This window comes from Mesoplodon mirus, assembly GCF_964341445.2.
Source record: "Mesoplodon mirus genome assembly, chromosome: 17".
Classification (NCBI taxonomy): Eukaryota; Metazoa; Chordata; class Mammalia; order Artiodactyla; family Ziphiidae; genus Mesoplodon; species Mesoplodon mirus.
Window position 1 is genome coordinate 75,028,982 of NC_138993.1, and position 25,737 is coordinate 75,054,718.

The window sequence follows — 25,737 nt, forward strand, 5'->3', positions numbered from 1 at the left end:
AATCCATCAGCCAAGAACTAGAAGCAAAGCTTGAACACTGAAAGGTAGAGTGGGGTTTTTCCGTTAGAATACATGATATCAAAACCAGAATACTCTTCCTCGATTTAGACTCAGAAAACAATGAGAGATTTCTGTTAATAGAGGATTTTGAGTAAACTGTATCTTGATTATTTTGTCAAGAAAATACCATATGATGTCTTGAATTGTTTTTAAACATTGTTCACCCATAAAAATACCATTTCATATTCATTTTGGAAATGATATTTTAGAAAGAGGTATTATTTGGATATCAATTTATAGGCATGAGAGATTTATAATTCTCTAAAGAAATTTACTGTAAATAAATATACCTCAGTTCAGGGAAAACTTTAGAAATGGTAACATTTTAGAGAGACTAATGATATTTTTACAGACCTTCATCACAACTTCAGTTTCTTATAAATATCTTACAAGTATAAATGTCTTTTGGAGAAGGCAGTCTATAACTTATAACAGTATTTATAATTGACATGTATACTGGGATTTATAACTGACATGCATACATATTTTAAAACTTGCCTTTCTAAATATATTAACTTCTCCAGTGAGAAAAAAAGAGATGCCTGTTCTCGTTTAAAACTAGGGACTGAATAAGTTATGTGAGCAGTAAGTCCTTTGATTTTACAATTTTTTATGAGTTGTACATAAAATAAAATTCTATTCTAGCCTTATACATATTTTTAGCGTTTATAATAGGATTGGCAATGCTACAACAAAAGATAAGAAAATAACTGTACAAATGCTAAAATCTAAATATCCTTCCCTTCAAAAGTATCTTGAATCACACAACCTGCATATCTTGATGTTCAAAGGAGTCGTTTGTATTCTTAAATACATTTTACCCAAGTACCTAAGAATTGAGATATATTCAGAGTTTTTATTCTTTAGATATGTCTTTTTCCATTGAGAAAAACAAAAAACACTCTCTGGTACCCAGCTGAGCATCAAATGTTGATAAACTCAGTGCTGGATCCTAGGTTCCCTCTCTTCTCAATGTTTACACGTCTTTAGGGAATCTCACACCTGCAACTTCAAATGCTCTACATGATCACAGCCCCCAAAGCCTTTTCTTGTTTTTTTCTCAAGTTCCCAGCCCGTGAGGACCACTGCCTGGTGGGTAATCTCTATCAGTGTGCCCTCAAACCCAACTTGTGTACAAAGGGAATTATCATCTTCTTTTCCCCAGTCTGTTGTCCCTTTTGTGTGTCACCATTTACTCATCACACACCTGGGCATTATCGTTTTCCTGCCTCTCCCATAACTAAGAAGCCACTGAGCCCAGAAACTCCTCCTTAGTGAATAGCTTTGAGCTGTATGAGTTATAACCAAAACCGATTAATCTGTACATCCTCACTGCCTCTGCCTTCACCTAGTGCATCAGCCTCTCTGCCTCTGGATCAGCCCTTCAGCCTCCTAATGGAGTCCTCTCCCCCTCCTCCACTCCATTCTCAACAATGTGGCTACAGCAAGCTTTCTAAATGCAAATATAATAGAACTATTCGATCCACCATCCTTTCCATTGCTGCTGATATAAAATACCTACTCCATCACACATGAGTCCCCATGGGCCAGGAATTCTGCTTAATTCTACCGCTGTTTTTTTCCTATTCCCCCCCACCAGATTAGAGGATATGGCTATATTGAACTTCTTTCGATTTCTGGAATATACCACCATGTACATCCTTTTCATGTTCATTGCTTTTCTTGAAATTGTTGAGTGGTTAAATCTTCCCTGCCCTGCAGGACTCCCCTGAGTTGTCAGTTCACTGGTTGTCTTTTCTACCTTCCTGGATCCCAGTGTGATGCCCCCGTCATGCACCCTACGTAGCACCTCTATCCCCCATACCACATCACTTATCATATGCTGGAATTATCTCTTATATTTGTTCGTATTGACCTTCTAGTTTGTGAGAACTGAGTGCAGGTACAATGTCTATTTCTTTATCTGCATGGGGCTGGCACAGAACACTCAGTTACTACTTATTCATGAGAGAGTCAGTGAATGTCCTGGTTTAGCAGATGCTTGTCTGTCTCAGTGCATCACTGAACACATGTGTGAAGAGACGGTGGGTGAGCACACACCTCAAGACTGGTGGGCCAACAGGAGAAATCCTCAAGGAGATATCCAGGAGTACTTGGGCATGAGCAGTGCGTTGGGGAGGGCTGGACATAGAGATTTGTGATAGATGACTCAAAGAGATCACGCACAGTGGAGGGGGAGTTCAATGAAGGGTAAAACAGGATGGGCGGCACCACCTTTAATAGTCTAAAGAGTTCATCAGAGGAATCTTTTTATATTTTAGATCCGAAATTTTTCAGATGGCTCTGAGTTAGAGGCATTTACCTATTTTGATGTAGAGTATGAACCAATGAGTGTAGGATATGCAAATTCTGAATTCCCAAAGATGTTTAACATAATTTCTCTTTATTAAGTGAAACAATCTCTTTTAGCTTCTGAACTAGGAATTCGACTATCTCTGAATGCTCAATTTTTCTTTTTTTTTTTTTTTACTTTTTAAAGAAGTAATTTAAATGACCATCAAGGAATTAATTTTGCTGAATTTATCCAAACTGAAATACAATTGTCCAAAGAATGAGCAAAGTCCATAGCCAGTAATTTGTGTGAGTTTAAATTTCAGCTTAAATATATTTTCTATCAGCCACACAGAGCCTCCTTTGACACACACAGAGACACTGAATCACACACACACACACACACACACACACACACACACACACAGAATGTCAGCCACCTTACCCTCTGATAGTTTTGGTGATTATAAAGTTCTTGTAATAGTGGAGATGAATCTTTGTTGGGTTCACACTTTACCTACGCACATTGAAATAATTTACCTAAAGATCTTACCTGAGGATTAAACAAATATTGAAGACTACTCTGAAATGGAAATCAGTACTGCCCTGCTTAATTTAGTTCTGGGACATGCCTCACTGATTTCTAACTGGAAGCACGTAGGAAATACTGACTTTAAGAAGAATGGAATTCCCCAAGTGAGAGAATCTTCTTCATTCCACACATGAATGTTGTTTTTACAGGCCCGAAATAAAATGGAAGTACTTTTGTGGTCATAGAGTTTCATGTAGGAAACCATTTGCTTTGACCACTTAAATGCTTTCTGCAGGTACGGGGAAGCTGTGGAGAGAGGTAATTTGTAGAGAGATTGCCCAAGTTTCTCTTTGGAGTTCTGTAAAGAGTGAATTAAATTTAGAAATGCAAAGTAATTGTTATATGCTCCTACAATCGGACATTTTTGTCAGAAAATGAAAGCTTTTAGGTACTGCTGCTTTTTTCAAAATTGTGAAAAACAAGGGCAATCTTACATAATTCTCGGCTTTGCATTTTTTCTTTTTTCTTTTCTTTCTGCTTTTCTTCCTCCCTTCATCCTTCTTTTCCTTGCTTTTTCCCTCCCTCCCTCCTGCTTTTCTCTTTTCCTTCTTCCCTCCCTCCATTCTTTCCTCCCTTCTTCACTTCCTTTCCTATGGTTGAAAAGCAAGCAAATCTATCAAATTTTTGATACAAAACAAAACTCTTTTCTATACCCATTTTGATGTCCTGGGACCCTGCTCTATATATTCTGCCTTTCAGGTTTTGAGAGAACATCTATGTCTTTAGGAAACTGTATATATTTGGAAATAAAAATAAACCCTAAATATAAGCAGTCTGCTGTAACATGATTTAAGTGTTAAAGATATATTTTATGTTCTATAAAACCAAACACTGATTTGCAGTGGACTTGTGGGAAAGCTAGCAATGGCGCAAACTATTTAAAATCTAATTAATTTTACAATGAGAACACCAACAAGAGCAATAATTGATGGGTGGGGAGATACTTTGGAATGTCTGAGCAGAGTGCTTGCATGGGTGGAGAATGACTGGCAAATGTCACAAAAACAACAAAGCCACAGATCAGAAAAGCCAGTCCCCTTCTACTCAATATAATAAACCAAGAAATGGAAAGACAAACTTAGGAAAAGAGAAAGAATAAAAATTCCAAAGGAATCTCCAAAATTAAGAAGAAAAATAACATTGAAAACATAAAATATATAGGGATATTTTTTACATAAGATATGTAAGATTTCTACACTGGAAACTATACAACAATATTATATAATTATAAACAATATAATTAAAAAGTAAAGAAGACCTAAATAAATGAGGTGGTAAGCCATATTCATGTGTTGAGACAGTGACTATTATTAAGATCTTGTTACCGACCCTTTCAAGTTGGTCCCCAACAAGGGTCCTCCTGCCTGTCTTGCTGACACCAATAGAATAGGACCGAGTTGGGTTCAGAAGCAAAGGGAAGCTTTATTCTTTTTAAAAAATTTTATTGAGGTATAGTTGATTTACAGTGTTGTGTTAATTTCTGCTGTACAGCAAAGTGATTCAGTTGTATATCTATATATTCTTTTTCATATTCTTTTCCGTTGTGGTTTATTACAGGATATGGAATATGGTTCTCTGTGGGGAAGCTTTATTCTTTGATCAGAGAACGTAGAGGCGCGGGTGTGGCTGGTTATAGGGATCTCTCAGTGGGAGGGGTTGGAGTTCTGTGCGGGGGCGGGTAGTGCAGGTGCATTTATTGCCCACAGCTCCAGTGCCGGGTGCCCACTACCATTTTGGACAAGGTGTGGTGGGCGGTGCTTCTATGCAAGGCCCTCAGAGCTGAGGTGTCCTGAGTGCAGCCATTTGGCCCCAGGAACTCTGGTCTGAAGGGCTGGGTGCGAGCCTTCTGCCCGCGGCTCCCTGTGAGCCAGTGAAGCTGGGCTAAGTACAGAAGAAGAGGTTAGACGTTATCTTATCCCCTAGATTCCATCTAATTTTCCCCCCGGGATGCCAGTGGGTTTTGCTGAGAATAGTACCTGTGGAAGGCAGAATAGTGGCCCCCAAATCTGTCCACACCCTCATCACCAGAACCTGTCAATATATTACCTGACAAGGCAGAAGAACTTTGCAGCTGTGGTTAAGTTAAAGATCTCGGCATAGGAAGGGATCTCACGGTGGGCCCACTGTAATCACTGAGCCCCTAAAAACAGAGATGCGTTCCTGGCTGAGGGTTGGTGGGAAATGCGGCAATGGAAATGGTCAGGGAGGTGCGACACTGCTGGTCTGGAGATGAAGCAGGGGCCCCCAGCCAGGGAATGTGGGTGCCTCTGGAAGCTGGAAAAGTCAGGACACAGATGCTCCCTTGGGGCCAGAAGGAAACAATGCTGCCAATGCCCTGGTTTTAACCCAGTGAGACCGGTGTCAGACTTCTGACCCACAGAAGTGTAAGATAGTTATTATTTATCGTTTAGACTACTAAGTTTGTGGTAATTTTTTATGACAGCCATGTAAAGCTAATATAGCATCTATTTACTTCAAGCAATCCCAATCAAAATACTATAGCCTTTCTTACAGAAATTGAAAATTCATTCTAAGGTTTATATGGAAATGCAGAGGACCTATATAGACAATATTATCTTGAAAAAAAATGAGATACTTTTTTCAAGAATATAAGTTTTTTACTTATTTCAAGACTGCCTCAAAAGCAGTTCAATAAGAAAAAATAGTCTTTTTAACAAATACTGCTGAGAAACAAAGGATGCTGGACCCAAATTCGCCTTAAGCCTTTAGGTGCCATTTACAAAAAATCACTTGAGATGGACCATAGACATAAAAGTTCAAATTATAAAGTTTTTAGAAGGAAATGTATTATGATATTGTCATGGCCTTTGAGTAGGCAAAGAGTTATTTGAACCTAAAAAGCACTAACAACTAAAGAAAAAAAAATATATATGAAAGTTATGCATAAACGGAAGTAAAACAAATTTTAAAAATCCCGTTCATCAAAAGACATTTTTAAAAAGATGAATAGGCAAGCCATAGAATGGGAGGAATTATTGGTAATACATATATCTGACAAATGTATCTAGAACATATAGATCAAAAATTCAAAGAAAAACACTTCAGTAATAAATGGGCAAAAAATTCTTGAATAGATATTTCACAAAAGAAAATATAAGAATGGAACTAAAGCACTTGAGGAGGTGTTCAATGTCATTGTCAGCAGGGAAATGCAAGTTAAACTATACTGGGTTACTACTTCTTTCCCAGTATAGTAGCTCAATTTTTTTAAATGACAATATCAAGTGTTAGGGAGGATGTGAATCTAGCAATATGTAAATAGCTGGTCATAAAATTATTAAACAGAATGTGGAACAAAAGGAAATCTGGTTGGCAGTGGGAGTGTAAACTTGAACTCTTTGAAAAAAAAAAAATTGGAGCAATCTCATCACTTGAACATGACCAGACCTTTATGCCAGCAATTTCAGTCCTAAGTACATTTATCCTGAAGAAATTCTTGAACGTGTACACTAAGAGATATAAACTAGAATATTTATAGCAACATTATTTGTAAATATAGGTAAATGGTTGCAATGGCTTGAATGTCCACTGAGAAGAAGGTGGATAAATTGTGATGTATTTGTACAATGCAGTTCTGTACAGCCAAACAAACAAATGAAGCTTGGTTAAACCCATCACCTCAAAAATGCAGTGTTAATTCATGAAAGCAAAGCACAGAAGAATATATACACCAGGATTTCATTTCTATAAATGAGACAGAACAGATGAAACCAAAGCGATGTGTTGATAGGGATACTTCTTAAGTAAGGTCTAAGCTTACAAAGAAAACATAGTAATGGTTAACATAAAATTCATGATGGTGGTCAACTCTGGGAAGTAGGAACAAGGATAATTTGGGAAAAGAATACACAAACATACTATGAATGACATTTTAAAAACTTGGGTGCACTGGACTCTATTTCATTATTTGCTCTTTCAATGGTACCTATCCCTTATACATATGCTTTGTATGTACTATGTATTTTATAATAAACTTTAAAAAATATATTAATCTCTCATCAAGTTGCTTTATTCATATAACTTGAGGTGAAGTTTTTCTAATTGTCCATTGGATCTTAGGTTCATATTGTCCATGATGCTGTAATGGATGGACAGTAACAAGAAGTGTGACTTTCATGAATTGTTAAATTAAAACAAAACACACTGTAACATGTGATTCCTCCCATTAGGTGCCCTAAAATAAACGTGAAAGGCATTAAGTGAACCTTTTCAAATCCTCAACGACTTAACCCACTTGATGAGTAATTTTTTTATTTGAATGCGTTAATTGATAAAACAGTTTGAATGTCATTAAAAAAACAGGAAATGGAGAGAGTAAGAAACATTTAGCATAGTAGGTTATGCTAATGCATTCTCATTCAACCAGTGCCTCTGGAGGATAGCAACTTTGGATTATTTACTGATGAATCTTAAGTATCCAGCATAATCTTTCCTATTTCAATTACCTTTAATGTTTCAGGCAAACCTGGTGAAACTTCTTCTGATGCATCAGGCAAATCCACACCTATTGAACTGCAATGAGGAGAAGGCTTCAGGTAGGTTATGAACATCCTGGACCACTGAGCAGTTACTGTCTTCTTCCCATCATGTTGAAGTTGCTGACCCATCACTGACACAGCTACAAAGTGAGTCAGCCTCTCCTGAGATGCTCTGTGAAACCCAACCCAGTTCAAGCATGATTCACAAACTCCTGTGCACTGCTACGTTACAGGCATCTGTCAGAGAGCCGTTAAGTTTATAGGGACTTCATTGCAGTGTGTTTTTTGGGCTTTAAATTTCCCGGGCAGTGATTCCTGCAGTGTCACTTACTTTAAAATATATTTTTTTCTGTTATTTAACTAGTTTCTTACCATACCAAATACATGCTTGTTCATTAGGGTGTTTTTAAATGGTAAGAGTATTTTTTTTCTGTGCAGATATTTATACTGCAAGCAATAGAGACTAACATTCTCAACCTAATTTAAAACTTTGAAAATATTAATGTTACTTATTATTTATTTATTTATTATTATTTTTTTTTTTTGCGGTACGCGGGCCTCTCACTGTTGTGGCCTCTCCCGTTGCGGAGCACAGGCTCCGGACACGCAGGCTCAGCGGCATGGCTCACGGTCCTAGCCGCTCCGCGGCATGTGGGATCTTCCCGGACCGGGACACGAACCCGTGTCCCCTGCATCGGCAGGCGGACTCTCAAGCACTGCGCCACCAAGGAAGCCCTACTGATTTTTTAATAAATATCTTTTTGAAATTTTCTAGAGTCCTTTTTACCACTCTTTTAAAAAGTGGGTACTACATTAATTTTCTAGTTTTTAAAACTTGACAACAATGTTACTACCTGTAAGTTACTTTTGGTATATTAAAAATAAGAATTCTAAATAACAAAGAGAAAAGTCTTGCATAAGTAACAAAATAATGTAAAAATGTTGAAGGTATTAATTGATCTGAATAACATAAATATACTTATTCTTCTTGTTTTTGTACCTCTACTAATCTAAAAGCACTTCACACCTGAGATTTCTTATTTCATGCGCTTCTAGGAGTATAATTACCTGATAAACCTCCCGTTTAAGACAGAATGGAAGATTTGCTCTATTTCTTATTTTATTGGAATTAAGTATCATTGCTTAACGTTTATTGATCTTATTTGCTAAAAATAAATTGAAGATTTAACAAACTATAAGATGGCTTAATAGTCCTAAACTTTAGAACCACGCTAATATTAATAATAGGGTAGTGACCTTACTATTATCTACAAACATTTGCCTAATGGTAAATATTGGAAGAGTACATAGAAATTTGTTGCTTTCTCCTATCTTTTTTCAAAAATATTTTTATTGTATGTATAAACCCCGTCCTCTGTTAACTCTAGATCTAACAGGAGATCACATTTTTCCAGATAGTATTTCAGGCTTTTTTCCCAAAGAATGGAATATATCATTGACCCTGGACTGCATGGACTCTGTCTATCACACTTTGACCTTTTAAGTCTAGTGTCAATTCCACCAAAACAGACACTCAAGGCAATTGACAATGACAGTCCCAGTGCCCCGGGAGGGACCAAGCTGCTGGTCTAGATTCCGCCCTGACCAACACAGGCCTAGTGTCTGATGACTCTCTTAGACAATTTTGCCCACGTTGGTCATGCAAAGCCTAGCATCAGTATAATCAGTTCTCTGTGCCATGTTGGTCATGAGAGACACTGTGATGGGACCACAGGAGGCTCTCAGTAAACATTTGTTGATTAGTTTCAGGTAGATGCAGGATATACCAACAACAAGAAGAAGGAACCACATAAAATGATAGTGCAGAAAACAATAAACTAGACACCCATATTGTGGCCAAGCACATGAAAATCATCATCAGTGCTATATATTTTAAAAAAATTTATTGTAATATAGTCGCTTTACTATGTTGTGTTAGTTTCTACTGTACAGCAAAGTGAATCAGCTATATGTATACATATATCCCCTCTTTTTTGGCTTTCCATCCCATTTAGGTCACCACAGAGCACTGAGTAGAGTTCCCTATGCTATACAGTAGGTTCTCATTAGTTATCTATTTTATACATAGTAGTGTATATATGTCAATCCCAATCTCCCAATTCATCCCACCACCGCTTCCCCCTTGGTATCCATACACTTGTTCTCTATGTTTGTGTCTCTATTTCTGCTTTGTAAATGAGATCCTCGCTACCAGTTTTTTCAGATTCCACACATATGAGTTAATATATGATAATTGTTTCTCTCTTTCTGACTTATTTCACTCTGTATGACAGTCTCTAGGTCCATCCACGTCTCTACAAATGACCCTTTTTATGGCTGAGTAATACTATATTATGTTCTTGTTATTTTGAGCTTCTTGAATTTGAAATGGACACACAAAAAATTATCTGAGGGATAAAAGCAGTTTGAGGTATAGCTGTTACTTGGTATGGAAATAATCTCCCAAGAAGAGGATGCTAAGCTGTCTCCTACTCATTACGCAGATATGATTTAATCTAAAACAAATGATGATAAAATCCTGGCATCAATATCTTCTTGTGGTATCTGAATTACCTCACTCAGCCCATAAAGCCACATAACTGAAGTTCATGGACACAAGAAGTCACGCAGTTTGGTCGTGGGGATTGGAAAGGCGTAGCCACAGCCATTAGGTTCTTACTTGTTATTAATGTGATTTTCCTTCAGGATGTATCGATTTTCAGTTTCAGTTGTTGTTAGGCGTAAATTTGATTAATGCACAGCTGTATTGCTGCTCAAGTATGTTCAGATGTCACTGTTAACATGTCATTTGTAAGGAAATATAATTATTTTTATGTCAGATTGAAAAAAGAAATCCCACCAGATCACAGAGAGAGGCCAGACCCACTGTTTTAAAAACACAACCGAGTAGTTATTTGTACAGCTACCCAGTTAGTAGAATGCTTATAGAATGCCTACTCCATGTTTTATAAGAGCCCAGTCATTGGGAAGGTGTAGCTATTTTCCTCTTTTGATTCACATTCACCAGGATGAAGGAAGGCTTTCACGGAGAATAAAACGACATTAAGTTCTCTCAAGCTTAGCTTCTCAGTAATTTCACATTTTACCTGTGACTACTCAGTGAATATTATTTTTATATTATGTCATTTTATATTTTTATATTAGATCATTTTATATTATGTCATGTAATTAAATATGCCACTGATGTAACATAAAATAGTCTTTAAAAATGGTGGCACTGCCATTTTATTCCCACCATAAACTTTTAGTGTTTTTTGTTTTGCCTCATGCGTTGATAAATTTTAGCATGTTACATATCAGAATTATTGAAAGTAAATAGTTTTGTGGGATGTTCCCACTCACTGGTTCTGATTGCCTTATTCTTACCCGTAGATGTTGCCGCATCTGAGTTTATTGAGGAAATGCTGCTGAAAGCCGAGTCTGCCTGGGAAGGAAGAATGCAAGAGCCTTCCTGTGTTCAGACCTTGGCCCAAGAGGAACCCTATGAAGAGATCATCCCTGACTTTCCAGCCCTTCCCAGCAAGCTGTAAGTGCCTTCTGCCTAGTGATAAAGTCGTAGACCTTGGTCCTTGAAGAGTTAGTTATTCTCCTTTGTCACCCTCTCTGGTCACCAGGCATTTTTCAATCAGTATTAAGTCTGTCTCTCCACCAAAAATTAGAAGATTGAAGCTGCATATCAACATTTACCAAAAGATACTTGTGGATAGTAATGAGTTAGGCATGAAAACCCTCTGATTTTTTAATATTACCATTTCAGTTCTTCTTTCAATTTGTCATCACGAGACCAAAGATACTATTTTAAACACATTCCATGTTTTAAACTAAACTGATATATAAGGTTTCCAATAACTATCATCATGACTAAATTTCCTCAAGTAGGAAGTATAAATATTCATTTTTTCTCTCTTAAGTATAAAACTAATGATTTCTTGTTATCTAAAATATGGCCTAAATACTGACACATGCTATAAAGGAGATGAACCTTGAAAACATTATGCTAAGTGAAGGAAGTCAGACACAAAAGGCCACATAGTGTATGACTGAATTTATATGAAATGTCTGGAATTAGCAAATGCATAGAAACAGAAAGTATATTAGTGGTTGGATGAATGAGGTGAGAGGAAAATAGGAAGTGACTCTGAATGGATATGGGATTTCTTTGGGGGGATGATGGAAGTATTCTGGAAGTAGAAGTGATGGTTACACACATCTGTGAATGTGCGGAAAAGCACTGACTTCTGCACCTTGAAAGTGTGAATTTTGTGTTATGTAGATTATGTCTCAATGAGATAAATAAATGCATAAAGAAAAAAACATTTGAAGTCAAAACCAAAATCTGCTGTATCTAAGCAGTGGGACCTTGAGGAAGGTTCTTCCTATCTCTGACCCTGTGTCTTGCCTAGTGATGGAGACTATGTCTAACATTGGAGCATTTGGGGGTTCCCTGAATAAAAAGCACCATCTGGGCTTCCCTGGTGGCGCAGTGGTTGAGAATCTGCCTGCTAATGCAGGGGACACGGGTTTGAGCCCTGGTTTGGGAGGATCCCACATGCCGTGGAGCAACTAGTCCTGTGAGCCACAACTACTAAGCCTGCGCATCTGGAGCCTGTGCTCCACAACAAGAGAGGCAGCGATAGTGAGAGGCCCGTGCACCATGATGAAGAGTGGACCCCGCTTGCCGCAACTAGAGAAAGCCCTCGCCCAGAAACAAAGACCCAACACAGCAAAAATAAATTAATAAACTCCTACCCCCAACGTCTTCTAAAAAAAAGAAAAAGAAAGCACCGTCTGGGTTCTGGACCATCTGAGAGGTAATCAAACAGTAAAGACGGAGGCCAAATCACCCCTGATCAGGGATGGAGGATGCATCAGAGGACGTGACTGCATGTGGTGGCTGAAAGGGTTTATAAAGTTATCCCATTATTAGGCAGCTTGGCCAAGTAAGTCCAAGTGTAGCCATCCACTTAGGCCCATCTGTGTTGCCTGCTCCCACCCCCCATGAGACAGGGGGCAAGGAGAACTGGTGCACACGGGAAGCGTGGATTCTGTTTGCCATGAGCAATAAGTCCACCGTCTGTTATCCCAGCATCTCTCGTCTTCTGCATCTGTTCTCTCAAGAGTAATAGGCTAACCTGTTAGCTTGTAAGTAGATTCCCAGAAACTTCAAGTAATACTGTTGCCTGCTTATTACCAGGGTCATTGAGCTAAGCCCTTGATGTGCATTATGTTGGTAATCCATCACTCCGGGCCTGTGTTTCAGTTGCTTTTACAGAGTGGTTATGTAACCAGCCTGAGGTGGCCGAGCCAGGCATCAAACTTTGTAGCTTTTCTGACTCAATAATGTATGCTTGTTGCAGTTCTACTATACCATGCCGCCTCTTTTTAATATGTGACCCCCTACCCTGTTGCCTACTTGAAAATATCATCAATGACTACAAAACATCATCATCCAGAGTTCAGAGGAAGTAAACTGACCTCACATTTCTGTAAACGCGTTCTTCAGCTATTCCCGATTTTGCCTCAGACCTGGACCTAACTCAGCCCGTTCGTTAGTCTGTCTTTATTTGCATTTTCCTAGACGCCAGCACGGCTGGAAGGTGACACAGAGATGGGCTGCAGAACAGTGAATGAGACTTGTGGTTACTGAAGGAAGTCCTTCAGATGATTCCCTTCCTCCCCATCAGGGTTAATCTAAAACCATCATTTGTATTCCTATAGACTAACAACTAGAGATTGAAATAAAAATACATTGGTAGTGGCATAAAACATGCAATGTATCAGAATACATCTAACAAATTATTTGCAAGATTTTAATGCTGAAAACTACAAAATACTGATGAGAAAATTAATGAAGATCAAAATTAATGGAGAAATATACTGTGTTTATGGATGACAAAATTTGACATTGTTATTAGGTAAATTCTCCCCAAATTAACTTATATTTTGAACACAGTGCTAATCAAAATTCCAGAAATTTTTATAAAAACTGACAAATAGATTCTAAAATGTATATGAAAATGCTAAACCTCAAATGGCTTCAATAATTTTGAAAAAGAAAACAAAATTAATGACTCACATTGCCTGATTTCAAGTCTTACTCTGAAAGTACATTACTCAAGAAAATGTAATATTGGTGTAAGAATAGGCTATTATATCAGTGGAATACAATGGAGTGTCCCAAAGTAGGCCTGCACATATATGGTCAGTTGATTTTCAATAAAGATGTCCAGGTAATTGGATGGGGACAGATGTTCTTTTCAAAACGGATGCTGGAACATTTGGACAGAAATACGAAGAAATAATGAAACTTGACCCATATACAGCACCATATAAAAAAAGCCACTCATAATGAATTGTAGACCTAAGTGTGAAGCATAAAACTATAACATTTCTGGAATAAAACCTAGGAGAAAACCCTATTGACCTTGGGTTTGGGAAAGAATTTTTAGATAAGATACAAGAGGCACAAACCATAAGAGAAAATATATTCCTTGAAACTTACTGTTAAAAAAATAAAAAGACAGGATACATACTGGGAGAAAATATTTGCCACATGTGTATCAGATAAAGGACTCGAATCCAAAATATATAAACTCAATAATATGACACCAAAGAATCCAGTAAAAAAAAAAAAATGGAGATTTGAACTTACACTTTACCAGAGAACGGATTCTTGTGTCAAATAACCACATTGAAATGCAAATAAAAGCCACAGGGAGAAGCCACTAACACACCCACTGGAGTGGATTAAAAAAACAACAAAAAAAGACAAGTTCTGTCAAGGATGTGAAGCAAGTAGGACTCCAACCCACACATGGGGGAAGCACCAATGAATGGTTCAGACCCTGAGGAGAGTTTGGAGTCTCTCCTAGGTACGCAGCCAAGAAAAATGAAAGCATATGTTGTATGTCACCACAAACACCTGTGCGTGAATGTGTATAGAAGCTCCATTCACAATTGACAAAAACTGGACAAACCCAAATGTTTGGTGAATGGACGGCCAAAGTGCAGTGCATCCCACAGGAAGACACTACCCAGTGATAAACAATGACAAACTTAATACATGCAGCAGCATGAATGAATCTCAAAAACATGTTAAGTAAAGGAAGCCAGGAACAAAAGGCTACATGCTCTGTGATTTCTTTCACATGACATTTTAGAAAAAACAAAACTATAGTGAAAGAAATAATTAGCCATGGTTACAAGGGGCAGGGGGCTAGGGAAAATAATTGACTTCAAAGGGCAGGCACAAAGAGCCATTTGGGAATGACAAAAATTCTATGTGTTGCTGATTATGTGGGTTACACAAATGTATATACATATATATATATAATCAACTATATATAATTATGTGTATGTAGACAAAACTCATGCAACTGTACATCTACAGAGTGAATTTTACTATTTGTAAATACCTCCATAAAACTGAAAATTAAAAAAACCAACAAAATGCATTAAGCTTTAATTAGAATCACAACTACTATTGTAAGATACACGAAATAATTATGTTTTTATATATTTCACTTGATTAAATATGTATGTATTTCTGCTTTATGGTCACATTTAGGAAAGTACATTTTTAGATTTTACTGTACTAAAGTGCTACAATACAAATTAAACATTCGGATTGTGTTTATTTTTTATGAACTTGCCTTTCTTTTGGCAACAGTGTCTATGGAAGAACAAAAAATGAAGTAGGTTTTATTTTATTTTTTTGCCTAGCCTGAGCTGTAAAGGAGTAATAAAACGTATTGTTTGTAACATTGCAGTCCTTAAGCATGTTGTTTGTTTTTAATTCCCCTATTATTATTTCTTCACAAACTCTTAACTATTGTCCATGATTGTATAACATATTAAAATCCTGTATGAACAGTATTTTACTTAATTCTAGAATTTTGCCTTCACTTGTTTGCATTCATTCACATTTAAATATTTTGCTTGGTTCAATCATGCATTTCCACCTTAGCTTTTCAATTGCTCATTGATTTGTCTAAGTCTTATATCCATTCATAAACATTTTCTTCTCAGGTTGAAATGAATATATTTTTTCTTTTAAAGGTGAAATTGAATGAAATCTGGGGCTAATAGAAAAGTTTACAGATCTCTCATTGATTTTACCTGCAGTGTTAACACTGTTTCTTATCTGAATTAAACAACTTTCTATAATCGGCTGTCCAGTCCTGGTAATTTTTGATCGATATGGCAATGTTAGAAGACTAATCATAGCATTGATTTTTTCCTCCAGCAGCCCCCTGGCATTGCCAATTGCCAAGCAAGACAGTATGCTGGAAAAAGACATTATGTTCAAAGATGCAACAAAAGGTCTGTGCAAGGGACAATCTCAGGACAGTACTCCCGAAAACACCACCGTGAATGGCCCCACCAAACCTGATCAGGTAACTATACCCTTATTGCATGTCTGCTAGTGTTGCATCCTATTACATCATGCCTTAAAGTCCAACTTTTCAAAAACAAACACCTACTAATTTTAATTCAAATAAAAATTAATGAGTGCAAATGTTAATATTTGGTTTGAAATTTCCATATATAAATTGTTATGGTATTATACTGACCATTAACGAACTTAACTGCTATGTGTTTTTACAAGAATTTGAATTTTATAGTCTTGATTTACCAGGAATGGAAGTTCAGCCAATACGTTAATTCCTGAATATTTCCAGTTATGTCATTAGTCATCATTTTGATTATTATGTAGATTGTTTTCTGTTTCTTACAAATATCAAACATTTTACATAACAAGAAGAAGGACAAACCAATCACTGAGTCACTTATCCTTAAAAGCAACTGTGATGGTGTTTTGTGTGTGTGTGCCTGTGTGCCCCAGTGTCCAAGTGATCAGAGATCACTTTGAGGAGCTTGGAGTTATAGAAATTAGTGTACTTTTTGCTATCATTCCCACAGAAATAAATGATTTTTATATGTTTCATGTTTTATAAATGGCAGAGTAATTTTCTGAATGTCACAGTAATCCCTGAAAATGTTTTGTTTCACTGTGTCTCATTTTGAATGTTTTAAGGACAATTTATTGAGGTTTTCCAAAGATTCTCTTTTCAAAATTTAAATTTCATTATTTTTTGTTATTTTCAAATAACAAATTATTTTTGTAATTTTGAAATACCTTTACATTTTAGTAGGTATACTTATCAGCTCAGGCTGCCGTAACAAAATACCACAAACTGGGTGGCTTGAACAACAGAGATTATTTTCTCACAGTTCTGGAGACTGGAAGTCTAAGATCAAGGCTCTGGCTGATTCAGTTTCTGGTGAATGTCTTCTTTCTGGTTTGCAGGTGGCCTCTTTGTCTTCACATGGTAGACAGAGAGAAAAAACAACCTATCTGATGTCTTTTATAAGGACACTAATCCTATAGGATCAGGGCCCCACCCTTATAATCTCATTCAACCTTTATAACTTCCTAAAGGCCCCATCTCCAAACAGTGTCACAAGCTGGTTAGAGCCTCAGCATACGAGTCTGGGGGGACACAATTCAGTCCATAGTGGTAGGCAATTGAGTGTTAGGTGAAATTTAAGGCAAAGCTTTTTCTTAACTTTTTTAAAGGTCCTATGAACTTTCTGTAAACTTAAATACATATTATTAAGTGAAAGAGTCCAATCTGAAAAGGCTACATACTATATGATTCTATTATTTGACATTCTGGAAAAGGCAAAACTATGGAGATAGTAGAAATATTAGAGGTTACCAGGGGTCGGGGCAGGGGAATAAATAGGTGGAGCACAGGGAGATTTTAGGGCAGTGAAACTACTCTGTATGACACTGTAAGGGTAGATACATGATGTTATACATCTGTCCAAATCCATAGAATGTACAACACCAAGAGTGACCCTGACGTAAACTATGGGCTTTGGATGATGATGATGTGTCAGTGTAGGCTCGTCAGTGGTAACAGAGGTACCACCCTGGAGAGGGATGTTGATAACCGGGAAGGCTATGCATGAGTGGGGCCAGGGGTATATGGGAAATTTCTGTACCTTCCTGTCAATTTTGCTGTGAATCTAAAATAGCTCTAAAAAATAATATCTTTTTAAAAAATGAGAGGACATTCACAGCATAACGTCAAGTGTAATCCTTGCTGAATGACTCTTCAGTTTTTAATGTAAGCTCTTTATAATTGTATCCTAGACATTAAAAGCAGCTGTAATCATGTTCTATTGATCTGGTATTAAACAAGGAGAGGCTAGTATTCAGGTTTCATGTGCATATATTATCTGTGTAATATTCACTCACATCTCCCACTGTGTGCATCATGCTGTCATTCATTCTTGGTCATGAGGTGCTTGGATTCTTGGGAGGACTGTCCTCACTCACACTTCACAGGAGGGCTTTAGAAAAGCCTTGTCAAAGCAATAAAGTTCCCATTCACATTTTAAAGAGAAACACATTGTGTAGAATTCAAGTTGGAACAAAACCCACAGCATCTCTCCTTTCAGATTTTTAGAAAATGTAGGCCTTATCAAATGGTAACTCCATACATGAATATTCAAGACTTGATTTAAATTTTTTTTGGTTCTGATAGTCACCAAAATTCACATTCGCTTTATAATATCTCTGAGAATGTAGAATTCTTCTTAAGATGCTTAAAAATGTGTGACATTCTTCCTTCTCTTCACTTTTTGTTCTGTTTTCAGCTCCCATTCCTCCTCTCCCCTGTCCTCTTCCATTCTCTTCCTTATTTCCTAACTGCTTAACTTCTTCTTTCTCTTCCTCCCTCTCTTCTTTCCTTTCACAGTATATTTATTTAAATTTGGTTCCAGCTTAAAATTCAGGTCAAAGTTTTATTCCCTTTAGCAAAGGCATGTTTTCCTGGGAGTAAAGAGACAGGAGGATGGAGTCAGGCAGATTTGCTCTGGCTCAGGTCTGCTTGTGGAGTTCTGTGACTCTAGAAGCCCCTTAATCTCCCTAAGCCCCATCTGTAAAATGGGAACATAGTACTCACCTTATTTGGTTGTTTTGAAGATGACAAAAGACTAAAGCTATAAGGTGACAGCACAATTACCAAGAATAAACAAAAACTCAGCAAGACATATTTATTGTTTTTATTACTGTTATTTATATAGACTGACTGTAAGGTTTTGCCATAGTGGTTGAATCATCTATCCACTAATTTATCTGCTCTTAATTCATGTAATTCCAGTTGACACTGAGTTTTCTCTTTTTCAATGTAAGTATAGATTATTTTAAAAATAATAATATAAAATAATACTTTCAGAGCTTACAAAAGCTTTCACCTATAATATCTTTTTTTGAATTTTATTTATTTTTTATATAGCAGGTTCTTATTATTTATCTGTTTTATACATATTAGTGTATACATGTCAATCCCAATCTCCCAATTCATCCACCACTACCTGCCCCCCCAAAGCTTTCCCGCCTTGGTGTCCATGTTTGTTCTCTACATCTGTGTCTCTATTTCTGCCCTGCAAACCGGTTCATCTGTACTGCTTTTCTAGGTTCCACATATAGGCGTTAATATATGATATTTGTTTTTCTCTTTCTGACTTACTTCACTCTGTATGACAGTCTCTAGATCCATCCACGTCTCTACAAATGACCCAATTTCATTCCTTTTTATGGCTGAGTAATATTCCATTGTATATACGTACCACATCTTCTTTATCCATTCGTCTGTCGATGGGCATTGAGGTTGCTTCCATGACCTGGCTATTGCAAATAGTGCTGCAATGAACATTGGGGTGCATGTGTCTTTTCGAATTATGGTTTTCTCTGGGTATATGCCCAGTAGTGGGATTGCTGGGTCATATGGTAGTTCTATTTTTAGTTTTTTAAGGAACCTCCATACTGTTTTCCATAGTGGCTGTATCACTTTACATTCTCACCAACAGTGCAAGAGGGTTCCCTTTTCTCCACACCCTCTCCAGCATTTATGTTTGTAGATTTTTTTGATGATGACCATTCTGACTGGTGTGAGGTGATACCACATAGTAGCTTTGATTTGCATTTCTCTAATAATTAGTGATGTTGTGCAGCTTTTCATGTGCTTCTTGGCCATCTGTATGTCTTCTTTGGAGAAATGTCTATTTAACGTCTTCTGCCCATTAATCCCCCAGATTCTACTGTGGGCAAGTTATCATTCACTTTTGCTACTTAACTGACTCTCAAATTTCAAATTGAGTATTTAAACTGACCAGACTCAAACTCACGAAAGTTAAACAAATTGCCTAGAGTCACAAGTGTTTTTTTTCTGCTGTATCCAGTGCTCTTTGGAGACACGACAGCAAGCTCTGTGTTCATTTCCCAGAGCCCTGCTGCCCTGTGACAGTTCTGTGCACAGGAGAGACAGTGTGTGTTCCATGGCTGCATGTGCATATAGAGAGTTTGAAGATTGGTGATGGTTCTCTTTCTGTAGTTCTCAGACATACCAGCATCCAGGTACACAAAAGTGTAAATTCTCAGCAAACAAAGGACCTGATATATTGCACTCTCTAAGAAACATCTCATAGAATGCAAAGCAGGTAAGAACAAGGTGCTGTGCAGGCACGGTGATGGGCTTCGGCTTTGGGAAGCTTAATATTTTGTCAGATCATCACCCCTTTCCCTGTAGGACCATCCTGGTCAGCTCGTTCTTTTCTAATTTCTTCTTTCCTCTTCTTTCATGCCTACTTCTTTCTTTCCTGCAAACAGCCTTTCCCCAGAATCTTCCTGCTCTTATCCCAATTGTCAGACCTTCTGTCTGCCCACTGAATTTCTGGTTCCTGGACATATACTACTTATGTCCTAGAGAGAGGAAACACAACAGAACAAAACAGGAAATTTGACAGCACTGAAAGTAGTGTTGGCAAGTGGAGACGAGGAATCAGTGAATTCAGAGTATTTCCAAGAAGTAAATTCCTTTTGGGTCTTGAAACATTTCTCAAAGTGTTTCTTTAATTTCTTCCTGACTTTCTATTCTGAATTATGTCTGTTTTGTGTTTCAGATTTCTATTTTTGGAAATGTATACATATATAGAGAGAAATGTATGTATATATATGGATATTTGTATATCTTCATAAGAACCATAATGATCAATCCTAGCGAAGATGTTAAGTTTTGTTTGTTTGTTTGTTTTTTGTTTTTTTACATATTTATCCCGTCTCTGTTTTGACTGTTTTCATAATTGTTTGGGAGACACTGGTAGCATACACGACTGAGTCTACAACTATAACATAAAAATATTCACAGACATATTATCAGCTGTCACAGTGCTTTAGGAATCTTTAGAAAGAATGTGCCCCTTGCTTAAGACTGATTATCAAAGCTTCATTCCTGATCATTTTGGAATCTGTTATGCTAACTACAAGGAATTCTTCCCTTGATCTACCCTAACACTGTATTGTCACATTTCGTTACTACAAGCAGGCTGGGAAGTCTTCACATTTTTACTGTCAGCCTAGTAGTACTTTCTCTAACCCATGTAGCAGCTGTGACTGGAGATGAAAACCCTCAAGAATTCCAAAGATATGCCGCAATAGCTCTTTCAGCCTTGTTGGAACAAACATGAAACTTCTGTTAGTGTTATTCCTGCTTTTTTTTTTTTTTAATGTGCATGCAGAAATTTGCCTTGAGCTCCTGAGAGCTGTGGTTATATGAGGAATTTTATTATCTTAGCGTAAATCATTCCTTCTGAAGGAAAAAAAATCCTGCTCTTGGTTTTTCTCCTTTTTATGATTGCTTTGGAAGTTCAATACGTATGCCAACTTGCGAAAGACCTTTGTCTATATAAATAAAACTAAACATTGCCCATTTCTGACTTGTAATTAATAGATTTTTATCTAATTTAAATATTTCAAATTTACCTTTTTTTAAAAAATATTGTCCAGTTTTTCAACTCTGTCACTCAATATAAAATTGAGTAGGGAAGCAGTATTTTTCTTTCTGACAGAATCATCTTAGTCTCACACTACTTTAAACTTAGGAGTAATGTAGAACAGAATAAAATTCACAAGCCAAAATTGTAGAGGCTACTTTTAAATTCCAGTGCCTTCCTCTATGTATTCAGAAACTGAAGTTCAGGCACACTGCTTTCTTCCCATTCCAGTTTCGTGATAGGAGTTTTCCTTTAGCTTTGGAAACACTGAAAAACATGAGCTTTTCAACAGCTGGTCTTAAAAAGGACTCAACACAGTTCAGAGCTGTCTAAATTAGACTTCATGATTGGAGGGACGTGGGGTCACATGCAGGTTGTGTGTGTAGGTGCGTGTATGAATGTGTGCCCGGGCTGGTGGGTATAGAACAGAGATTCTCACCTGAATACATTTCTGTGACTGTTGAATTTTTTGTTCCTTACAAGTGAACCATTTCATCTTTTAATAACAGTTTTGAATTCATGTGGTCTGTAAATTTTTGACATGTAGTTGAAAATGGAACAAACAACTGTGAAGACAGTTGATTGGAAAGCAATTAGGATTGATCTTACCTATTTTTCCCCCAGGTCAAGCTGATACCTCCCGCTCCGAACGATGATCTGGCAACGCTCAGCCAGCTTACCGACAGCAGCCTGCTTTATGAAATTCAGAAGCGCTTTGGGAACAATCAGATCTATGTAAGTGCCCTTGAAATTGCCTTTTTCACTGCTTTTGTCTTGCTGCATATTTTCACCCTTCAGTGCCGCAAATATGACAAGGAAGGGGCTCATTGTTACTTCTGGTCATGCTCATAGCTTAAGGTGGATTTCTCAGAGTTTGGGTCCATTCTTCTGCTTCAGTTATAAGGCAATTTCTGCAAATATTCACATTTCAGGGTTGTTAAGAGAAAGTTGAAACCCTGAGGGTAGACAACTTTCCTCTTGTCATGTTTGCTGGAGAAGAAGATCTTGCTAGAACCAGCAGGATCTGCAGATCACTTATAAAAACGCTGTTTCTTCCATCTGCTTTAACTCAGCCTCCTAGATCTGGAGAATGAAGCGGAAAAGCTAAGTGTGCGTGGGGGATGCTTCTCTATTTGCATGAAAGAAAAACTATTGTTCTTCTAAATTATCAGGAAATGTCTTTGTCTAGTAAATAATTTATATACACATCTCTGATAATAGCATACAAATGTATGACTTAGATGACAAACAGCACGGAGAATGGATTTGCTGTGGTTCTCTTCTGGTTTATATGTGTTATTTCTTCCAATACGCATATCAATTTTGACACTATGCAATCTCAATATCTCTCTCTCTCTCTCATTGATTTTGTTAAATTCATTTCAGAGCAATTCAATCAGAATGTCTATAGAGAAATCTGATTATGCATATGTCTGCTATCCCTTTTTGATAACACCCGTTTTTTTCCTACTCTACTGAGAAATTGATGAAGTAATTTTCATGTAAATGTGAAATCAGAGATTTCTTTACAAGTAATAAATTGTCAGGTGCTGATTAACCCATGAACATTCAATGCAGTGACTTAATGATGGGATAAATTGCCCGCCACTGTAAATACACTTAAAATTAAATACTTCTATCAAAATTAATGGAATTGAGTCATCAGCAGAAAGTGGTGGAGCCTGATTAGTTTGGTCTGTTACTGCCCTATTGCTTTTGTGTTATTTTTGTTCTCTTGTCTCTCCTTTTCCAGCATCATGTTTATTCTTCTTCATTTTAACTTCTTAATCACATTATCAGCAGACCACTGCTTGAATAGTTTTGATTTCCCTTATTTCTTTCATGCTTTTCAAGTGGCTTTATCTCCCAAGATCTACTACTCTGCATCCCAGTGGGCACCATCCTCATCATCTTTTCTCCAATAGCCTCCTGACTTTCTAGAGGAAACTTCATAATGAACTAGAGTACTTTTAGTAAAGAACAAATGTAATCTCGAAACTCCCAGTCTTAAAACATTTCTGAGGCTTGTCATTTTTCTTGGAAGGACAGCCACAAGCCTTATTCACGATCTGGTCCCTAAACGCTATCACTGATGATTCCTAGTCACTGGTCACTGCCCTCCTTCCTGCATCAGGGATTCCCCTTAGACTGTCTTTTTTTTCCATAAAGTTCTCTTTCTACCTCCACGTAGTATATAGTTTTATAAATTCCCACTCAATACTTCTTCAGTCTTTAAGTAAACCTTCCCAGAACTTCCAGATCGAGTCACTGTGGACCATCTTTCTGTAGCACACTTCTCACCGCTTGTGATTATAAACCTTGGTGGTGGTTTGATTAGCATCTGGATACCATGCTAGACTCTGAGCTCAGGGGGGACAGGAGGCCTGCTGGTCTTGCACTTCCTGATCTGAAATGGCAACTATTTCCCACCTGTTTATCCGAGTCATGTCGCGAACCCCACACAGCGGACCACCTTCTTAGACTCTCTTTGCTAATTCTACTGGGTTTCTCTCTCTACCTGGATAATCAGAATTAGGATTCCCTGCTTTGCTAAAGTTCATATAAAATACTATTAAAAAACAAAATTCAACTGAGTAAATTTTAGTGATCTAATTGGCTTTATTGAATGATTCATGAATTGGGCAACACCCCATCTAGCTAGCAGAGGGGAGCTCCAGGGGCCACGGAAAGGGAAGGGTTTTAAAGGCAAGATAAGGAAGTCATAAAAAATATTGCTTCAGGCTTAGGTAACTACCTGTGGGGAACAGAGGGGTCTATGTAGCGATTACCTCATCATCTTTTGGGGAATGGAGAGGGGCTATGTGACACATTACCTTCCTGGTACCAAACAGAAAATTCCTGACTGTCTGGTCAAGACCACATTTCTGGGGGAGGTGGCAGCTTCAGTTAGGTTAGGTATTACGCCCCTGTCGCATAGCCTGGCCTAGCATACGGGACTCTGTTTTGGGCCTGTGGTTTTCTTTTTGAGGATGTAAACTTTTCACTCTGTGAGGCATGATTTCCTCTTCTGTAGACATGAAATATTGAAGAGCTGAACTACCTAGGATCAGTTTTGTAATGAGTGCTCCAAGTTATGGTATTTGAATTTGCCTTTAATGGATAGACAAGCAATTTAAACGTTATTGATTGAACAGTAATAGGTGATTCTCTAGACCACTGGATATGTGAACTTTTAATTACCAGTCTGCCCTCAGAGTAAGCTTTTAGAAACTCTTATAGCAATTTAATGGTTTAATTTCTGTCTGTTGAATCTCATAAGAATCAAGCCTTGCTTTCTGTATGTCATTGTCTTTTTCAATTTCATTTTTCCAGGAATTTTTTATTATGTTTTGCAGAAGTATTAGTCCACAATGAATTGGAAATAAAAGTGTTCCTTCCCCACAAATACAAAAGCACTAGTTTAGTAGATGTTTCAACATTAAAATATTCAAATTTGGTTGTCGGATCCCAACATGCCCCTCCCATGCCCCTCCCATCTCCGTTAATGACAACCTCTTTCTTTCAGTTTTCAGGCCAAAATGACTGGAAGAGTATTGGTGCTTCTTTTTCTTACATACCACACATGCGATTTTCCTGCTAATCTCATCAGCCCTACCTTCAAAATGCAGACAGCATACCACCTCTGCTGCTGCTATCCGGGCCCATCAGAGCCATCAAGATACTTGGGCTAAATTATCAATAGAATGCAATTTTAGAATTGCTATATCTTCCTGATTTATCATTTTATTATTGTGAAATGTCCCTTTTTATCACTGGTACTGCTTCCTACCTTAAAGTCTATTTTCTATGAATTGAATATTGCTAAACCACCTTTCTTGCAGTTATTACTGTTTGCATGTGTATCTTGCTTCATCCTTTAACATTCAAGTTTCCTTAGTCTTTATATTTGAGTTAGCATTTTAATCCAGTTCATAATCTTTGTTATTTAATTATTTAGTAGTTTACATTTGACATAATTACTGATGTATTTGGGTTTAAATCTAACATTTTATTATTTGATTTTTATTTGGTCCATCTGTTCTTTAGGCCTTTAGACCTCATTACTTGTCTTTTTTAAAATTAAAATTATTTTTATTTGCTTTTAGTGCTTTACTAACTTTGCTGTTATACATTTTATTATTATTCTTATGCAGCAACATAGAATTCATACCCCATTCACCGCCTCCACTCTATTTGGCCATGTGTTTTAATTTTGTATGTTTTTATTCAACTGGTGATTATAAAACCCCTTTAAAATAAGAAATTCTTAGAATTCAGTCATTTCACTTGTTATGTGTTCAATGAAACAAGCCTATTGGTTTAATTTTATTTGAATTTTCTATTTATTTACAAACTGTTAAAACAATTCACAAAATGGTAAAGTGTGATTTTTACTTATTCTCTATATTTTGCTCAGTGATTTTAAAA

General features: G+C 37.1%; 1 protein-coding gene across 1 annotated transcript in view; it reads left to right on the plus strand.

The window, feature by feature from the left end:
• The window catches only part of MYO16 (myosin XVI), a gene marked incomplete at both ends in the record, with an annotated part of 418,949 nt that overhangs the window by 118,550 nt on the left and 274,662 nt on the right, over positions 1 to 25,737 (plus strand). Inside the window, 4 exons of the mRNA XM_082602366.1 lie at positions 7,425 to 7,500; positions 10,837 to 10,990; positions 15,710 to 15,860; positions 21,934 to 22,044. Of these exons, the coding sequence (XP_082458492.1) occupies positions 7,425 to 7,500; positions 10,837 to 10,990; positions 15,710 to 15,860; positions 21,934 to 22,044 (492 nt within the window). The remainder of the gene's footprint in view (positions 1 to 7,424; positions 7,501 to 10,836; positions 10,991 to 15,709; positions 15,861 to 21,933; positions 22,045 to 25,737) is intronic.